Raw genomic sequence first — 20,070 nt, forward strand, 5'->3', positions numbered from 1 at the left:
GAGAAAAGGTGTGTACAGCCAGAATATTTTCACATCTAACTCTGAACTAAGAGTTTATTTCAACCAAAGCAACGTTGGTGATTGTTGGAACAGTGGAAAGACGAACGGCTGTTTTGAGTTTTATTTTTGCTATTCTCTCTCTGTCAAGTTTTAATGAAGGGTGTTTTATGACAATACAATGACTGTTACTGTAAATGGAGCAAAACGTATCCTCTCCAAAATGTTATCATACACTGAAAATAAAACTGAGCCTGTCTGTGGCAAAACAAGCACTTTTAGTGGACGTATTTTGACGGTTCATGATTGTCCATTCTATTGCATTCTATTGCAGCCTGTTTCATGGCTGACAGCTGCAGCGCTCTTCCTCAGTACTGGACCAATTTCATAAATTGTTGTTGCCATTAGTCACTTAGACAGAAAAACATGAAAGTAGGGTCCAGGTTGAAAATTACCAAAGTTACTATTTAACAAGCTTCGGTTGTAATATGTTTTGTATTACAGGAACTTTGAACGACACAGCTTCTGCTTCTTGATGCTAAACTGCCTCTGTGCCAAAAATCGAACTGTCAGGTCTTGATCTCATAAGCTCTCCTTCTTTTCAGCGTTCCAGCAGGCAGGCCACCCCTCCCTCTCCAGTCTGCCACAGGACAGTGGCAGGCTAGCAGCAGTGAGGCCCCTCACGATGCCAGAACCACCGCCACTCATTTCATCCTCCAAGCCTGGAGGCTCCATCACACAGGTACAGCACCATACACATGAAAAACTAGAGCTTCTACTCGAGGCTAATTTCCCTGTTGATTAAATGGAAATTTAAATTTAGACCAGCACCTGCAGCCTGCTCTCCTTGCTGGTTAACATCCATATGCCTGTGCTGAATGAGTTAACACATGGCTCCGGTCAAGTGGTTTATTCTGACACAGTCTACATACATCTTCATTTTCTTTTTCTAGATCAGAATTGCATTGGTTTAGATGTCATTTTTGTAATCCAAGCATTAGTGTCCATGTGCCGGGGGCTGCGTCCCCAGCTAGTGACACGTGGTTACCTAACATGTTTGACGCAACAGTTAACTAGCATTGTACATTAATAAAATATTGATAATTAGTTTAAATGCAAAGTATTTCTAGAGCCAACTAGCGAGGGCAGTGGGTAGAGGGCAGGCTAGACCAGTAAATACTGTAAAAATGAAAAAGTTGAGAAACTCAATTTCCAAACAACTTACTTAAAAAAATTAAATAATTAATTTTGAGATTTGAGCTGGCCTGCAGAAAATGTGGAAATTTATTTGTTTTAAATATCTTGTTATCTCATTATTATCTTAGTATCATTCTTACATAATTGCTACATAAAAATATTAAAACATGGATTAAAAAAAACAATCAGTCTGATCTAATCCTGACTAAATACTTGTTTCTTCAGGGCACCCCAGTGCAGTTGCACAGCCCTGCTCATGGGTTGGACCACGGGAAGATGCCCCCCACACAGATGGGTTTGTCTTGGATGGATCAGAGGAAAGTTGGTGAGTAAAATTGTCTGTTTTGTTTTTTGTTTTTTTTTGTTTTTTTGACTTCTACCATGATAACATCTGATCATCTGTTGCATCACCATAGATGTGTCTTTCTCGTCACTGTTCATCGCTTTCTTTTCCCTGCACTACACAGCAGGTCCTTTCCCCGTGGTGAAGCAGGAACAGTTGTCCCCTCGCAGCTCATCCTCGCAACCTGACAACCTGTCGACCCAGGGGACGCCTCATGATAGTGCTTCTGGACGTGGTGGGTGGAACACCTTTGCTTCTCGTTTCTTAAAATTTTCATATACACTACGCTGGCGTTGGTGTTTTGCTTTTTCCTTGTCCTGTGTAGTGGGTGAAGAATGATTTTCAAAGTTATTATGAATCACAGATTTACTGGAAGTGAATTTCTGCCATCAATCAAGATGAGAGTCACTGCTGAATAACAAAGTCATGAGTTTTTCCACATGTTGTGTTCAGCACTGTCATGCTGAAAAGATTTACCTCCTGAGCATGACAGTGACCTGAGGCACACAGCGCGGACCACACCGGAGTGACTTGAGGACAAGTCTTTGAATGTACTTGAGTGGCTCGGGCAAGACTTAAATCTCAATTGAAAGTCGGTGGGGAGTCGAGTTCACTGAAGCTCATCTAATCTGACAGAGCTCGAGAGGATGTGAGGAATGAGGAAGAAAAAACTGCCCAAATCCATGTGTGCAAAGCTGGTCAACGCAAACGCAAGGAGATTCAGAGCTGTAATTAACTGCCAGTGCAGCCTCAACATTGAATGTTTTCACTCAGATGCAGAGTTTAGACTGAAAATTTTAATTACAAATTGTACTATAAATACATTTAAGACACAGAAGACCCCATTTATGTCTGGTATTAAAATGACATGTATCTGGACTCGTTAAGGAAAAACAAATGAAATGTGTTGTGATATGAATGTGATCGGATTTGCCTGACCACATCTGGAGGCAGTCTGGCTCACATTGTGTTCAGATCTTACGTAGGTGTAAATGCAAACCATATAATGTACATCTTTAATTATTGATTATACGTCTGTTCCTTTCCATGAAAGGACCATAACATGCATGATTCAACAGAACTGCATGAAAAATTAAGAAATAATTTAAACTGAGAAGTTGGAAATTCCAATTTTTTCCATTTTTCCATTTGGAAATTTTAACTGGAGTGCCCCTTCAAGTCGGATTTGGGACTCGGAAAGCCGGAGGAACCCCAGCAATGCCAACGTCAAACTCCCACTTCTGTCTTTTGTGTCTCATTAAATCAGTCGTACTGTTCAATTCTGCTACTGTGTTTGTTTGCATAAAATGGATCGTAATGTGTTGTTATCAAGCACAAGAAAGGTTTTCCTGGAGGCGTCCATCTTTGTTTTCTGACTTGTTGCACTGGAACGTGTTTAGCTTGGGTGTGATGTCATTCCCAGCTCCGACTTATAACGTCCAAGGTAAATAGAACTCAGCATAACAATGGGCACTGCTCTCATCCATGCATCTGATCTGATGCTGATAATGCGTATAATTTATAATAGTTGAGAATATGTCAGACAGACCTGACAGCTGGATACATGTCCAGTTTTAATACAGGTTTAAATGGGGTGAAACAGTGAAGGAAACAACCTGTAGCGTTTGCTTTGGTTGCAGCTGTGCTCATGCACTTTTTGGCCAAACTTGCATCTTTATTCGCAAGAAGTATGTTACATTGTGTTCCACTCTAAATACTAATACTGCTTTTCTTTCTTACCATCTTAACAGGTTCTATTCCAGCTGTTCAGGGGGGAAGTATCACTAAGGGCATCCCAGGGACCAGAATGCATCCAGATTCTTCAATCTCCTACCGAGGAGGCTCCATTACTCAGGTGAGCTCAGTCCACCATAGTACGCCGAGTCTCTGTCCTTCATAAATTGGGGATGAAATGGCTCTCCAAAGTATCTAGCTTCTGTATCATGACTTATTTCAGAGTTAAACTGGATAGGTGTTGGGAGAAATTTGATTTGAATGTTGAAAAGTGAATGTGTCATAACACAACGTACCAAGCTGTTGTTCTGTGCCGCCAAAAGTTAAAGATGATGATGGATGGATGCAATGATATTATTGGTTGGTTCAAGCCTACATATGTACAGGTCATATTTTGTTTTACTGGAAGAGAACATGAGTGGATTTTGAAAAGAAAAATACAAAGAAATGTTTTTTTTTGTTTTTTTTTTCTGGTGTATACCGTTAAATATGACTGTGAATTTGATTTAAAGGTTTTAAAAGGCATTTTTCATTTCATCTCAACCTTAAGGCTGCTTTACAGGAGTTAAAAACACTCAGTGGAGATTTGCTGTGGATACTAAACAAACAACAAACATACATAACAAAACTGCACAGTGTACACTTGACCTAAAGTAAATCCACATTAAATTAGATAAGTCAATCTAATTTTCATATGTTCAAAGCAAAATCTAAAACAGCTGCTAGTTTGATGATGATGGAAAACAGGTTTAATACTCTACCACATTTTTTACTTTGATGGCACCAGAATCTCTCATCTGTGCAACTTGTTTGTCTCTGCGTTGGGTGCGGCAGTCCTGATGTGCGTTATGAATGTTCTGCTGACAGTGTTCAGTTTGAGTCCTGCGTTACGACAGACGGCTGGCAGACAGTTCTCTTCCCCTTTTATTTGGAGAACCTCTGAGCACCCTCTGAAATTCATTTAAATAAGTTTTGAAATGATCTGCTGTAACTGAGCCAATATTCAGGTTTAGAAGAGAAGCCTTGTTCTCATAGAGGCGATGACATTTGGCTCGGTGTTTGTTTCCCCTCAGATCAGTGTGCAGGAGCGACACACTCAGGTTAATGTGATTTGCTTTGTTCAGAGGCTGATGGATGTAAATGGTGAACTGAAACTGACACCATGTTAAACTGTGTGAGGGTTCACGAGCGTAGCAGCTTATGTGGCCAGTACACAGACAAACCACACTCATTATTTTTCATTCTCCCACCTCTGACACGGTTTCTTCCCACACTGATGCTGTCATTTGTCCCCCGCTTGTACCGTTTATGCGTTATGAGGCTTTAATTTGTGTACTCGAGACGAAAGAGCGAGCGGCAGAGCCGTCGAGACGTCATGAGACGAGCTATAACCGCTGTGGCTGCTGGATTTCCCTGCTGCTGCTGTGACATAACCACAGCTCCTGAGTGGCCCTGTTGCCGTAGCAACAGGTACACACTGTGCCACGTCTGTTCCCTCTTTGATTTATCTATTTACTCTAGACTGCGGCCCAGTCATTGATATGCCCACTGTAATATCACATCCAACTGGCACACAAGAGAAAACAAGTGTTGAGGGGGCCGTTATCCACCGTGATAGATTAGTGAGGAAAAGGTGAGAGCGATAACGAATAATCAGAGCTGCTGTAGAGGGACAGCTTCTGTGTTTGTTCAGCCAGATGGATTGAGATGCTGTGTTTCCACTGCATGGTGCGGCTCAGCTAGAAACACCTCTTTTTTCGGTTTTCCATCGTCAACATTTGTGGGTTTTACCTGGTGATTTTTGGTATCACTTCAGTGTCAGAAATCTGCCTCAGGTCCACTGTAACAATAGGACAATAACAACACAGACTGAAGATTATTTTCTTGTTTAATCTAGCAATGCAATGTTGACTAATTGTTAGAAAATTATGAAAACTGTACATTCCAAAATCCAAGGAAATGTCTTTAACTATCTTGTTTTTTGAGTTCATAACCAAAGATACTCTGTTAAATTTGATAAAGCTGAGAATCTCCATATTTGAGAGGCTGTAAATAGCCTTTTCTGCCATTTTTGTGTGATCAAGTACTTAAATCATTATTGCTAGTCATAATTTAATTTCTTTTTTGTTAGATTTACAAGCTAGACATGGCATCTCATTGTAGTTGTTGAGCCCTGAGTGCTCTTTTCGATGATCGAGCACCTTAAAACTGGGGTTATTGTGAAGCGGGTTGACAGTGAATTCACCTTCTCCACAGATTAAATTCTTTTTCTGTCAGCACTGTCATTCTCTGTAGTTTTTTATCAATCTTTTATTGAGGGTCTGGATTTTTCTTTTATCTGCTGGTTTCAAAGCATCACAGTGAAAAACAGAAACAGTCTGAAAAGTAAAATCTTTTCTAAGATCATTGGAGTGACAGTGAAATAAGAAAAACACCAAATTCTCTGTAAAGAACAAGGTATTTTTGCTTCTTCTGGACAAGACCTTGTTGGTGAATTTTTGCTGTTAACATCAGGGTATCATTGTGTTTAGCATGTTCTTGCATTTTGCACGAAAAAGTTTTTTTTTACCACTTGCCCAGGTTGCCAGTAAATCTGGCAACTCAACTTCCCCAGCTTGGCATTTTACTTGCCCTGGGTTATTTGTGTATAACAAGCTGCCCCAGCAAATTGCCCCTAGCAGGATTAATAAAGCTGTATTGCTTTGTAGAGATTCTACAAGAACCGAGCAGATCTAAATGTGTTAATTTCTGCATACAAGCCCTACACCGGCAGCAACCAGGCGCAGGGCGGCGCGACCGTCCACGCAACATTTCACATCAGTGTCGTATTTGCAGCGTCGCCAACCCTGAATAAACACCTTCTCTTTTCCAAAACTAACAGCTGTTTATATTTTAATACAGTCTTAATCACATATGTTATTAACTAGTCTGTTTCTTGCTTTTCACTGTAGTTTAAACTATTTCACTTATGCCTGTATCTACCAAGCAGAAATTTAATGAATAAATAAACTCCACTCGCTCCCTGCCTGAAGCCTGCATCCAGGCTCCTCCTGCAGCTCTTCTCCCCCTCTGCTCCCATGGCAGCAGGACTTCCTCTCCTCACCTCTGTCTCATGTGTGTGTGTAGAACAAAAGAGAGAAAAGTTGTTGAGGTCAATAAATATCCTAAGCTGTGGGCAGTAAGCTGTGTGTGGTTGTCGAACTGCAACAAAATTTTGCGACGCCGCGACAGCTGTGTGTTTTACCTTTTCGGTGCTACGGAGCAACCAGAGAGGTCTCATCATTTGTGCTCTGATGGATGATTTCCATAACTCTTGTTTCTTCCAGCAGTCTTTTGTCTCGCTGCATTCAGCCTTTTGCCTCCTTGCTGTGACAAACATCCATCCCCTTGAAGTCCTTTATTGTTCTTTTTTGTGTTTATGTCACACTGAAGATTAGTCACGCGAGGAGTTGAATGTCTTTTTCAGGGTCTATACTGATTATTAGTAATCACGGTAACTGATATTTGATATTTAACCAGGTATACGGTGCTAGTCAATAGTTTGGACACATCTTCTTATTCAATGTTTTTTCTTCTTTTTTAAAATGATCTTTCTCATCAAACAACTAATCAATTAATAGAGAACATAATCAACAGATTAATTGATAATGTTGCAGCTCTATTAAGATCAGCTATACAGAAATCTTCTTGCAGATGGTCTTATTGCTATGCAGGTTATATAGAGGCATCAGTATTAAATTGACCCTGTATCATAACCAGTTAGAAAATCCTTGTTGTAGCTTTAAGGAGTAGATGAGGACTGCTTTGCCTTGTGCCATCTGAGCCTGTAAATATAAACACACACAACCACACGAGTCAGTGTCTTCTTGGAAAAGCTGCAGTCAACAGACAAGAAATGTGATCTCAGTCACTCCTGTGTCTCCCACTCAACCGTCCACCTCCACTCTCAGCAGTACACAAATATTACTCACGCTCTGCGTACGAGTGATGTGACTCAAGGTTTTAACAAAGCAGCGCGTTGTCATCGACTGTTACACCTCCGCCTCTTCACAGAGTACTACTTTGTATTCACCGCTGTGTTTGTTTTCTGTGTGTGTATATGTTTGTTTTTTATTTATTTGGATTCCCGTCATCTGTCACCACTGTAACAAACACACTCTCTGGGGCACGAACAAGAATACAGGTTCTGTATGGAACACCATCAACAGTGTGCGGTACAGTCAAATCAGCAGCTCAGTAAAAACGTGGAAAGAAAACCAAAGGTTATTCTCAGTCACTCACACCATCTGTACCATAATTTTGTCAGGATTGTTGTTGATCTGCACCGTGACTCATTAACTGCCCTTCTAACCTGTTTTCTTAACTCATTTTATTATGGGCATTTATAACAGAAACTGGTTAATTATTTTTTTGAAGTAGCTGTATAACACAGTCAGATTTTATAGTGTTGGCTGTGAGTATGAAACCTGACAGTTGATAAGATAAAGGCTGGTCTTTATAGCAGAACTGTCTGTGTATTGTGGTCACCTTGACATTGTAGAGGTGTGAATTTCACAGTGTTATTACCTGAGCCTGACTTGTACACAGGTATTGCTATTTGTAGCCAATCGCCTGCGGAGTTAGCTAAGGAGGAGCCTGTTGAGAGCGTTAAACAGCCTGGTGCTGCCTGAGAAGTTCAAGGCTGGTTTGCAGAGAATGAGGTTAATTTTCCTTGTGTGATCTTTGGCTTGTAAAGGTGGTTCTGAAAACTGTCTGTAACCTGCAGCTTCAGAACCTCATGTGGCTCATTTGCCCCTCTCTAGTGGCTTTGACAAAAAAGTATGTGGAAGTGAATTTGTTCTTCTTTTTAACATTTTAATTTTTATCTATCATTTTTCTAGGCCTAAAGTGATTAGTCTTCTCCAACTGTAAAAATGTGCAGCACATATGCCGATAATAAAAAATGTTTTAATATTTTGTTAGCTAGTATGTGTTTTGTAGCCTTTGTCTATGGCTTGGCATCTTTTCCTCTAAATGTTGCCAGTGGCTAGTCTTGAGTCTCTGTTGGCTAACTATGGATGCCAAAACCAAAACGAGAAAATTCTCAAAGGAAAATAACAAAATAATAGTTGAGGCAGGCCAAAAATGGTTCTTATGAGTGTACAGGTTGCAGACCCCTGGTCTAGTTTAACAGAAGTGAGGTTTGTAGGAGGTTTTCTTTTAGGTCCTCACTACAACTTGTCACTTTAAAGTCATGATCAAACTTATCCTTAACTGGAATCTAAGGCCTGTCAGCCACTGTTAAGGTAGTTTGAAATGATTCAACATTTTTATGTAGTTAACCTGTACAAAAAAAAAAAAAAAAAAGGTACATATGCTATACTTTTCAAAAACCTTCTGTCAGGTGTCCTGAGATATACTGTACTAGTTAAAAGCGTGAACACAACATCATCTTTAACCTTTATTTATTTTATTTTTTATAGGAAATGGTTCAGATTATACCAGTAGTGCGCAATGCTGTCATAAAAAAAGGGTGGCTACTTTTAAGAGTCTAAAATAGGTAGGAGAAAACGATGGGGGGACATTAAAAAGTAAAAAGTCTCTCACACACTGTCGTCTGCACTTTGATTGCAAATGCAGAAGGCAATGTGTGACAGTCTTTCTGCTTTTTAAGAATCTAAAATATAAAAGATTTTGCCTTGTTTGCACAGTCCATACTAGATAATTCCAATTCCAAATAGTTTTGATGTCTCCAGTATTAATCTACAATGCAGAAAAATAGTAAGAAAAGACAGTGAATGTGAGGATGTGTCAAAATGTTTTACTGGTACTCTATAAAAAAAACACATTCTAAACATTTCTGGACGGGACTTTTGAGCTCTGAACCTTGTAAACATACGATAGATATTGGTTACACAGGTGATTCATTCAAATTTGGCTTTTTCATGTTTTCTTTTCTCATAATGACAGAATAATGCCTGCCAAATTACCATTCTGTTATCATGAATAGCACTTTTGCAAGTGGGTGTACAATCAAGAGCTTCTCTCTGACTCAGACTGAAAGGTGCATTTTGTTCTTTTTGTTCCCCTCATATAGTTGTACAAAACAAATTCACTCTCTAACTGTACGTTTTAAAGTGGACTGTGGAAGGTTTAGGACAATGTTGTTTTTTTTTTTACGTTTGTATGACAAAACCTTGCAGAGTTTTCCAAGTGGTTTGGCTAAATATGTGCTTTATAGCAGGATTACCGACCTCAGATTAGCTACCACTGCACGGTGAGATGAAAAAGCTCAGGTCTCATGTCTCCTCTCTTCAACACAGGGGACGCCAGCTGACGTGCTGTATAAGGGAACCATAACCCGTCTGATCACAGAGGACAGCGCCAGCCGAGCTGAGAGGGAGCGTGACGAGATGCTGCCTAAAGGCCAGGTGGTCTACGAGGGCATCAGTGGACACATTCTCACATACGACCGTGAGTGAAACCCGTTGTCCCTTCATTCTGCGTAATATAGTTTTGTTTTCATGATTCTGTTCATCATTGGTTGATTTACTGTTTGTTTATTTCTAACTGCTTGATCAATAAATGCATCACTGTAAACTTTCAAATGCCTACCTGTTTCTGACTGGCAACTTACGGCATGTGACTTCATCTGGAAATGATATCTATTGAGTGATGCATAAACGTAATATTTTCATTTGTAATAAGTTCCTCTACTGCCCCAGAATTGTTCCAGACAGTACATCTTTGTTTTCCATGTGCTATTTGAATTGTCCCCTGGACAACAAAACATCCTTAATCTCGAGCGTCAGACACGGCCAACGATTACTTTCGTTTTGAGTTAAATCTTGCACAAGCCCAACAAATGGTTTCCATTGAGTTAAACTTGCATGTACTGTACCCCCCGTCTTTACCTTGAGTCATTCATGCAAATTATTAGACCTCATGGAGTTCAGTCCTTGAACTAAGGTCTGTTGTTAAACTAATTATAATAACATCTTTGTCGTGTCCTTTGTTATTTGTAGGCTCATCTTCTCAGACACCTAAAGATGAGGGCCGAGGCTCAGGGCAGCCCGGGGAAATACTCGGCCTAAAGCGTCCATATGACGTCATGGAAGGGGGCATCTCTAGAGGGCTGCCAATGAGGGATTCACTGTCTGCCGCCAACTGTGAAGGTAAGTGAGGACCCCACTTAACCCTCTTTCACTGCCACTAAGGACTGCTGGAAATAATCCTGTTTGACCCTCATTCAATCACATTCAGCCATCATTATTGATTAAATAATTTTCTTACGTCTCACTACTCCTCCCCCTCCCTGTCTACCTCAGGTCTGATTGGTCGAGCCATGCCTCATGATCGGGACAGTCCACACCACGCGCCCTACAAGGACGCTCATCACATCCGCGGTTCCATCTCTCAAGGTAGGACGACACAAAGAGCGTTTGATTTTAAGATGCTAACTTCCATTCCCCTCTGCTGGGAAACAGACAGCTGAGGGAAGTATTCAAGGATTTAAGCAGCAGATCAAAGTGACACAACAGGACTGAGAAAAGAGAGAAAAAAATCAGTTGCAGCAGATTAAATCTTTGAACTGAATGCAAATGCTTTTAGAATGGTCTGTCTTCTCTGTTTGCATTCTGTGTGTTTTTCCTGAAGGAACTCACTCATTGTGCTCTCACACTGTACTCTCAGTGCTCACTCAGCAGAGCTGCAGAGAAAAAGAGTTTTCTTTTGCCTTTCAAGAAACAGATTGTGCCAGCTTACCAGAATTCACCCGCTGGCAGAAGTACTTTCATGTTGATATTCAGATTTCTGGCTCTGGTGGCAGTTGGGTCAGATAAACATCCTGTCGAAAAAAGGAGTGAGGAGAGTTTGCACCCTAGATGAAGGTTTACTTTACAGATACCTGTCCAAGGGGTCACCTGACAGGTCATGTGATTACAACATGATGCTAATGCCAAAAAAGAAATGCATACAGTGTCTATAATAAGTATGGATGTTTTCCCCTCTTATTGCTTGATTTTTGTTGTGTGTAAATTTGTCTGGATCATCTGTAACTGACCACCCTGCACCAGCCACCAGGTTTTTCCTACATTTTCACAATTACCATACGTAGTGTTTGCCATCATTTTATTAAAAAAAACTGATTGTGCACTCGCTGGCATAGTAAAATAGGATCACATGATCACTGTTCGTGGGAGCCTTAGTGTACAGTCTCTATTTTACCTTTTTTGGCATGTGCTTCTGTCTGGCACCTTTTATTTATTGTGTTTAGATGTGTGTGTTTTTGTAAACCTTTAGATAACATCTTGTCTCATCTTGTCCAGAGACAGCAGTGGATGAAGCTGCTCTCAGAACCTTTCCTGGTGTCTCTCCTGTCTGTTTCTTCATTTCTCAGCTCCCTTCTGTGTAAATTAGGAAAGTAAAAATGGAAGAAAAATAAAGATAGGCCTGTTATACTCATTTCAGGTATACCTCGTCATCTAGACCCTCAGGATGGATACCTGAGGAGGGAGGCCAAGCAGATGAAGAGGGAGGGCTCCCCTCCCCGAGGGCCTGGTTCACTTTCTGACCCGATGAAGGGCAGAGAGGGCATGGTGCCCACGGTGAAGGAGGCCGGACGCTCCATCCACCTCATTCCCAGGGAGGAGCTCAGACAGCCTGGCAAGGAGGGAATCATAGCACAGGTATACACCACAGGCAGCTTTGGATTTTTCATTACTTTCTGTTTTTATTTTTAAAAAATATATTAGTTTCATTTTGTTTTATTTAGTTTTTTATTATGATATAAGGGGTATAAGGGAACGATAACAGTACAAACACACGCTTTGTTAATGTAAAGGCTGGATTTCCTGCATATTTTATTTAGTTTTGTAAGTACACAATATTGTTTCAGTATTAGTGTAGTTTTTATTTTAGTTAACTAAAAAGGTTGTTCTCGCCCAGTTTTAGTTTTACTTAAAGCTACTACAGGGAACTTTCATATTATGGTTATTTTGGAGGACCCTGTGGACGGAAAGCAGTGCTGTCTCCATGGTAATAACCACAAATTATACCATCAAAAATATAGTTATGGAAATAAAAATCTCATCCTGCTTCCTTTTAACTGGCTAACATACTTCTCACTGTAACTTTGCCCGGAAAGATGGAAACACAGGCTCTTCTGTGTCTGCACACCATAAATTTTAAGAGTCTGACCCAGTGGCACACATTAAGAATAACTATACAGAAACAGCCAATCATCTCTCTGATGGTCTTGTTTGCTTATGTAGGTCATATAGAGGGATCAGTATTAAACAGAAACTGTTTCATAACCAGTTAAAAACTCTTTCTGCAAAGTTTTACTATGATAACCTTGGTATACACACATGCTAGCAGCACATACTGATGCTATCAGCCTTTAATGTTTGGCGCTCTCTGCACTTTAATGATTCCTGTCATGTTTCTCTTCAGGGAACACCCATGAAGCAGGAGGCTCCTGGTTCAGGGAAACGTCACGATGTCCGCTCCATCATAGCCAGTTCACCACGTTCCTACCACAACGCTCCCTCCCACCTGGAGATGCGTTCTGAGCGTAGCCGCTACGAAGAGGCACCAAAAGGGCGACCGAGCGCGGTAGTCAGTACGGCGAGCCCCATAGCCCGCTCCTCTCCCCTCACGCTGGGGTCAGAGCAGGGAGGCAAGGCCCATCATAGTCCAGTGGGCTATGAGGACAAAGGCTTAAGGGCCCCTTACCCCGCACCCCCGCATCGTGGATCCCCGCTGTCCAGGGAGGCGAGCCAAAGGCAGCATGATGGTGGGTAGATCTCATAGATTCAAGACAGGTGTTTTTGTTTGGATAATTCAGGAACTGTAGCGCATGGGAATCTGAACAAACAAACTGAAATATTTGAGAACAAAATACTTCACCCTTCACCCTCGTTTTGATTTCAGGTTCCAGTAAAAATCCACCCCAGGAGCGTAAAGCCACACCGACCCCAAGGGAGATGAGTGCTACCAAGTCACCACTCCCAGGTGTCCCAGACCAGCAGACCTACGAGCGTCTCCTGCAGGGTCTCGGAGCTGCAGACGTGTACCGTCAAATCCCATTAGCCTTCGATCCTGCAGCGCTGCCCCGTGGCATCCCCATCGAGCCAGGTAAGAAACACATTATATCAGAACATGTCAGCCTGGTCCTCTGAAACTGACTTCTTTTGTAGGTGAGATGTTCTTGAAGGCCCTGAACACCCTGTCAGGTGTTTTTCTGACCCGACATAGGCCTTTCACTTTTGTTTGATGATATACTGTCTAAGAAATAATAGTGATAAATGACATTATTGTCATTTTAAAACGATTAAATGCCACTGATATGATGATAGCCACAGCACTATGACCACACCAATGTAGCCCTTTGCAGTGTTAACCAGTATAACCAGTATAATCCAGTATACCTGACAGACATCCTGACAGTCGTTTCCTTCTCTTCATCCACAGCGGCGTACTACTTGCCTCGCCACCTCGCCCCCAACCCGGCGTACCCTCATCCCTACCCCTACCTCATCCGTGGCTTTCCCGATACCGCGGCCCTGGAGAACCGCCAGACGCTGCTCAACGACTACATCACCTCCCAGCAGATGCACCAGTGGCCTGCAGCTGCCGCCATGGCCGCCCAGCGCTCGGACATGCTGAGGGGCCTGGCTCCACGAGACCAGCCGCTTCCTCTGCCCTACTCTCCAGCCCCACGTGGTAAGACTGACCTCGCAAGGTTTGTTAAGATAATTTGGCAAACTGAAAATCTGTTTTCAGCAGAACAATCATAAACTTTGTCAGTAGCACAGACATCAGCAGGGTTTCAGACTCTCTGGCCTCCCTACCTGATCCATGAGCCCTGTAAACCATTTGCCTTTTCCACACAGTCACACTGTAATCCTCCCAACAAATAGTTAGCTCTATCTGTCACTCTAAGTCGGTGCATATTTCCAAGTTGCACTGATGCTCCTAGTTATAAAATTTAGTAGCACTGTCTCCTAAATTGGTACAAAAATGTGATTAAATGGTCTGAAGCCCTGCATGGAGTGTGCTGTACCTGCAGATGGAGCCTGCTGAGAGCAGCAGAGTTCATGTTGCCTGGATTTCATTCAATGATAGACTCACCTGTGAGCTGAAACATGAAGAAGTGCAGCACTGTTCATGGCCTGCTTGACCTTGTACTTCACACTGAAAGATAGCTAACTTTAATGGATTCAGCTTAAGATATGTTGAATGCATTTTTCTATGCTCATTGTCCTAAACTGTTGGTATTTTTGTTAATTGGATCTGATTTTATTGCAAAGTGCATGTTGTCCAGATTCAGTGGTATGTATATAGCACACGTGAATTGTGGGAAGTCAGCTGGTGTGCTGCATCAAGCACCAGAGAAGGTAAAGGAAATTGGTAGCAGTGTTGGGCAGTAGAGGTGCTATAATTAGCAGCATCACTAGTTCAACTACATTTCTCAGTAGCATGATGGTGGCATAGCTGTTTTCTGAATCAAATAGCTTTTCATTAGCTTAGCTCTTTAAATGATCATGTACTGCGGTCGCATCCAGACAAGCTAACGTTACATTTTCCCAAGCATTTCTGAAGCTGAAGCACAGCGGAGATTTCTGTCGAAATAAAACTGCTAAGAATCAGTAAGTGACGCCATGGTCATAAACAGGCTTCCATATGACAGGTACCAGTCCCTGGATTTCTGTCTATGAAATCTCTGCTGCAGGACAGTAAAGACACACAAGCTTGAGTTTGCTTTACTTTTAAATAACTTTTTCTGCCGTGTTGTTACCATTTGGAGCAGGTCTTTATTCTTTTGCTGCAGTGGTTCTAGTTGAATTACTGAGTTTTGAGTTTGTCCTGCAAATGTGCCCAAGTCTAAATTTAGCATACCCATGCAAACACAGGTGTCCACACACAAACTCTCCCACACACACACAAAGGCAGACGAGCGCCTGCTTTTTGTTATTATGTGGAGCATTTTTGTTTTTTTGTTTGTTTTTGTTGCCAAATAGGTTTTGGAGCAGTGAGAGCAGAGAGCACAGCTTATTGTTAAATAAACAACACAACTTAACTTTCTATGCCTGCCACTGTCACTGAGAAAGCATTTACTAAGATTGAAGTTGGTTCAATGTGGAGAAAAACAACCTTTATAACAACTACTAATAATATTGCTAGTAGTTTAGTGATGCCTCATTTAATCTAGATTAACTGGTAATTTGTCTCACCACACTTTACAACATGGATTAGTATCAGTGATGGTTGGTTGTCCGTACTGTCTGGAGTGTTTCAAATACAGCTAACTCGCTGCTGCTTTTATCATCCATGAAATTCAGCTTCTCGAAAGCTTGTTGTCACATGGAGTCAAAGAAGGAACAGCGAGCGTGTGTGGTTTTCCGTATAATATAAAGTTGAAAATGTCAACAAACCAGAAGTGGAAGTATTTACAGGAACATGTCTTGCATCACATAAGAGCAACTTAGTCTCACTCACTTAAACAGATAGATCGAAACAGATCCAACAATATTCTCTAGTTTTAGTGCTTTGTAATTATTTACATTTCTTTTTTTACAGGTGGTAAAGCTCTTTGTCAATCTATTATTTAGTTTTTTTTCTAAAGTTAGTATTAGTAGTATGTATTTTAAAGATACAAACCATGTTTCCCACCACATATTACAACATGAGTACATTAAAAACCTCAAATTATTGCTTGCCTAATCAAAAACAGGCAGTTTGCTGAATGATATGGAGGAGTGTGAGAACACAGTGTTAGTCTTCATTTACCTTTCATCCTTTACCTACATGTCTGGAACATTAGGTTTTTTGGGTTTTTTTTTACCCTTGTCCTCTTTCTGTCTCTTAGGGATCATCGATCTTTCTCAGGTGCCACACTTACCTGTCCTGGTCCCTCCCTCTGCAGGGGCAGCCGGCTCCCCAATGGACCGCATCACCTACATCCCCGGGGGAAGCACCACCTTCCCTGGCAGGCCTTACACCACCTCCCCCATCTCACCCGGTATGATTCAGTCCACACTCAAACTCACCCAGAGATGAAATATGTTGCACTCAGATTGTTTTTCTAATCATTTTACTTCCCGTTTTTCTGTCCAGTTGGGTCGTCGCACATGAACAAGATGCAGGGCACGTCATCATCTTCAGAGCGCGAGCGTGAGAGAGACCGTGAACGCGACAGAGAGAGGGAGAGGGACCGAGAGCGCGAGAGAGACAGAGAGCGGGAGAGGGAGAGGGAGCGTGAACGGGACCGCGAGAGAGATCGAGAAAGAGAACGGGAGAGAGACCGGGAAAGGGACCGGGACCGAGAGCGGGACAGAGAGAAGGGCGGGTCTCTTGGAAATGTGGAGCACGCCCCCATCTGGAGACCAGGTGAGGAGCGGAGAGGGTTTTTCATATTTATCTGCAAGTTAAAATTGACATAGAGCCTGTTTACACCCATAAATAACAAGCATATTGGGTGATCACATCACAGGTGAACAGCTCTGAGTATGTCAGATAATACCTGACAAGTGACTGTAATCAGATCTCACATCTCTATATGCAAATAAACACGTAGCTACATCATTCCCATGACCAGTAGCAACCAAATGAGCCAACCAACCAGAAACCAACCAGCAACCCAACAGTAGTAGCCATGAACATGCTGGGACAAATGGACACAAATCAGTTGAAACAGTGAGTTCAAACAGCTGCTACATGTTTTCAGGTAGACACACTTCATACATGACAAGCCCCCAATGATGATGAAGATGATGAGGAATTTGCTGTAGTCGTTTCACAGAGTTTGAAGGGATAGTTTAACCAGAAATGGAAATTCAGTCATTCTCTACTCACCTTCATGCCGATTGAAGGTCAAGTTCAGTTGTTTTTGTTTCTTATCACTCTACAACTCTCACGATCGCATGATTTTTTTAAGGGAGTGGGTATACTGTGGTCACCAGTTTATTGGTGAAATCAGCTGAAACAGACGGTGTGTTCACAAACACCTGCCTCTAATGTTGGCAGGTCAGAGAGCCCAAACATGTAATTTCCATCTCAGTGAAACAAATCGTAATCAGGCAGTTGTTTCGTGTGGTTTTACAGGATGTCAGATCAATAGGTAGTCCTTCAGTGTGGACCAGGACACACTGCATACACACCACTGAGTGACCGGATCTCAATGCATCCTGGTACATTCACACCTATACTTGGCACTTACCACTTGTGATCCAAGATGCATTAAAATGCCAGGACCAAACAGGGCAGTACTGGCAGCGTAAATGTCGTTTGAGGACAGAGTGATGCATTTGCGAACTGAAATGACTCTGTTTGTGTCTCTCAGGTACGGAGCACAGCTTGGCGAGCAGCAGTAGCAGCAGCAGTGGTGTGAGACCTTCTTCCCAACCGTACAGCCACCAGCACTCCCCAGTTTCCCCTCGCACCCAGGAGAACGTGCAGCAGAGGCCGAGTGTCCTGCACAACACCGGGGGAAAGAGTCTCTCTGTCAGCGAACACCCCAGCTCATCGGTGTTTCGGTAAACTACATTTTACTTGTGGATTTCATTTTTTTAGGATTAAATAAATTCAGTGATGTAAAAACTGCTAAATGTGTAGGACAGAGCTCTGGTGTGAATCAAGCCGTTGTCTGAAATAAAAACGTGCCGTGCCGCTAACAAGTAACTTTAGCGTGTAACCTCAGGTTGGGCAAGTGTCGTTTTAACCCCAAGTGGCAGCAGAATCCAAACTACAAGTGTGTTACACCTATTTCAGGAAGTGACCATGAGGCCCTTTGCTGTTTGTGCCTTTATAAGTTCTAGGATTGGGCATTGAGAATGGATTTCAAACATCCAAAATTAAGATCCCAAAGGTATCATTAAGAAGTTTTAATTTAATTTTAACTTCAAATTAATCCATGTACTGCAAACACCTACCGTATATTGACCTATCTGTCTGCACCTGTAGACATGCAAGCTGAATGTATGCAGATCTTGCTGTCTCCTAATAAATTTATCTTATTAAATCTTAAGTCTCGCAAAATTCTCAGTTAACCTAGTCAGCTGTTTGCTAAGTGTGAGTCTTGGAACAATCACCTCAATTTAGCAAATGATACAAACCATTTTACAAGAACTGAAAACTGAAAACAACACTGCTCATATACTTCAAATTATCAAATTAGTGAAAAATTCAGTACAGTGTTTCTCAACTCTGAGCTCATGGCCACTTTCACATGTAGAAGCAAGAAGATGGCATATATCACTGAAATCATCACTGAAAAGACTGTAGGCTCGTGTGTCTAGAGACACTGACTCACACACACCCTTGCTGCACAGCGATAGCAGTTTGCCGCTCTTTCTGATCTTAATCTACAGCATGTTATGCCTGTTAAGTTTTTTTTTAACCTTATTAGCTTCAATCTAAAAGGTGCTATGTGAGGTCATGAAGAGGGGTGAGGGCTCTTAATGCATCTTTCTCCTTTAATGTTATTACAGCACATGTCTTACAGAGCTATTGTGTATTAAATATGTATCTTGAGTATTAAAATGAAATGTTTTATTACATTCAAGTACTTAATTCTTTTGGAGGGCCTAAAATCCATGCTGTCGGCATTAAATTTCACTCTAAGTCTTCACTCTAAATGTCTTAAAAAGTCTTTATTCCACTTGGGGAACCATGTGGGTGACCTGTTTTTTAAAAGGAAAACACTGGGACATTATCCAGTGCTAACTTCTCATAAAGGTGCAGCATTGAGAACATTTTGATTGTCTTATTTACTGAGTGCGTTTTTGTTTGGCCTGTCAGGTCCATGTCCTCAGGGTCGACCCGCTACCAAGGTTACCCCGGCCACCTCCAGAGGACAGGTGTGCCCCCTGAGGCCTACCCACCTGCCATGGACTCGAGCATGGCCAAAGAGCAGAGTCGCGACACAGGCAAAAACAGGGGCGGTCTACCCAAGCACATGCAGGACCAACACGGGCCCTCCAGTAAATCTGACCCCAAGCTGTCGAGCCCCAACCCAGGAGGAATATACCCGGGTTCCTACCCCTCGGCTTCAGGCCGGCCGCAACACCTGCTGCCTCCCCAGTCGGATAACCCTCCTGGCCGTGGAGAAAGCGGTACACCTAGTAGGGAAAAGACTCAAAACAAACCGATGTCCATTCAGGAACAAGAGCTCCGAGCACTCGGTAAGACCACCATGACTGCGGCCAACTTCATAAACGCGATTATTATGCGTCAAATTTCTTGTGAAACGGGGATGCCAGAGACGGGCTCGCTTGTTGCCAGCAGCGCCACTGATGGTAAGACGCTCTGGATCCCAGGGTCCCCCTCATCACCCAGACCCCCCCCCCGTCAGTCTGTGGCCTATTGCACGCTGTGGTGGTTGGCATTATCAAATCAGCCCAATTCATTTACATTTTTATTTTTCCTTCAATGCTATTACTTTTTTGCTTTTTTTCCAGTTTTATTATTAGTTTTTCTTTACTTAAAGACCACCAAGGGTGCCCTCTGGAAAACCAAATCCTCTCGCCCGTCCACATTGGACCCGACTGGCTGAGATTACATGAGAAGAGGCAGTCTAAAACCTTGATAAAATATTAACGGCTAACCATTTTCCATGAAGAAGATCCTAGGTGTCCTTTAAGGTGTCATGTTGAGGTAGCTGAAGCTGGTGGGACATGTAGGCAGAACATCCTTTGCTGCTTATTTTCATTTTCTGTTCATCGAGGATGTGACTTGAATTTAACATGTGGCACCCCTCCTCCCTCCCATTCGGCTGCTTACTTTAAACAGAATATTTCACCACATGCAAGCGGGCATGA

The 20,070-nt window shown here is 42.1% G+C and overlaps 1 protein-coding gene across 1 annotated transcript in view; it reads left to right on the forward strand.

The window, feature by feature from the left end:
* ncor2 (nuclear receptor corepressor 2) overlaps positions 1-20,070 on the forward strand; it is a 147,176-nt gene that overhangs the window by 117,432 nt on the left and 9,674 nt on the right. Inside the window, exons 25-39 of the mRNA XM_084727921.1 lie at positions 603-739; positions 1,420-1,519; positions 1,662-1,772; positions 3,289-3,392; positions 9,574-9,724; positions 10,276-10,425; positions 10,579-10,671; positions 11,720-11,937; positions 12,704-13,046; positions 13,184-13,387; positions 13,724-13,975; positions 16,122-16,274; positions 16,370-16,642; positions 17,595-17,787; positions 19,052-19,548. Coding sequence (XP_084584047.1) covers positions 603-739; positions 1,420-1,519; positions 1,662-1,772; positions 3,289-3,392; positions 9,574-9,724; positions 10,276-10,425; positions 10,579-10,671; positions 11,720-11,937; positions 12,704-13,046; positions 13,184-13,387; positions 13,724-13,975; positions 16,122-16,274; positions 16,370-16,642; positions 17,595-17,787; positions 19,052-19,548 — 2,979 coding nt within the window. The remainder of the gene's footprint in view (positions 1-602; positions 740-1,419; positions 1,520-1,661; positions 1,773-3,288; positions 3,393-9,573; positions 9,725-10,275; positions 10,426-10,578; positions 10,672-11,719; positions 11,938-12,703; positions 13,047-13,183; positions 13,388-13,723; positions 13,976-16,121; positions 16,275-16,369; positions 16,643-17,594; positions 17,788-19,051; positions 19,549-20,070) is intronic.

Source organism: Lutjanus erythropterus, chromosome 10 (assembly GCF_056507025.1).
Source record: "Lutjanus erythropterus isolate fLutEry1 chromosome 10, fLutEry1.hap2, whole genome shotgun sequence".
NCBI lineage: Eukaryota > Metazoa > Chordata > Actinopteri > Lutjaniformes > Lutjanidae > Lutjanus > Lutjanus erythropterus.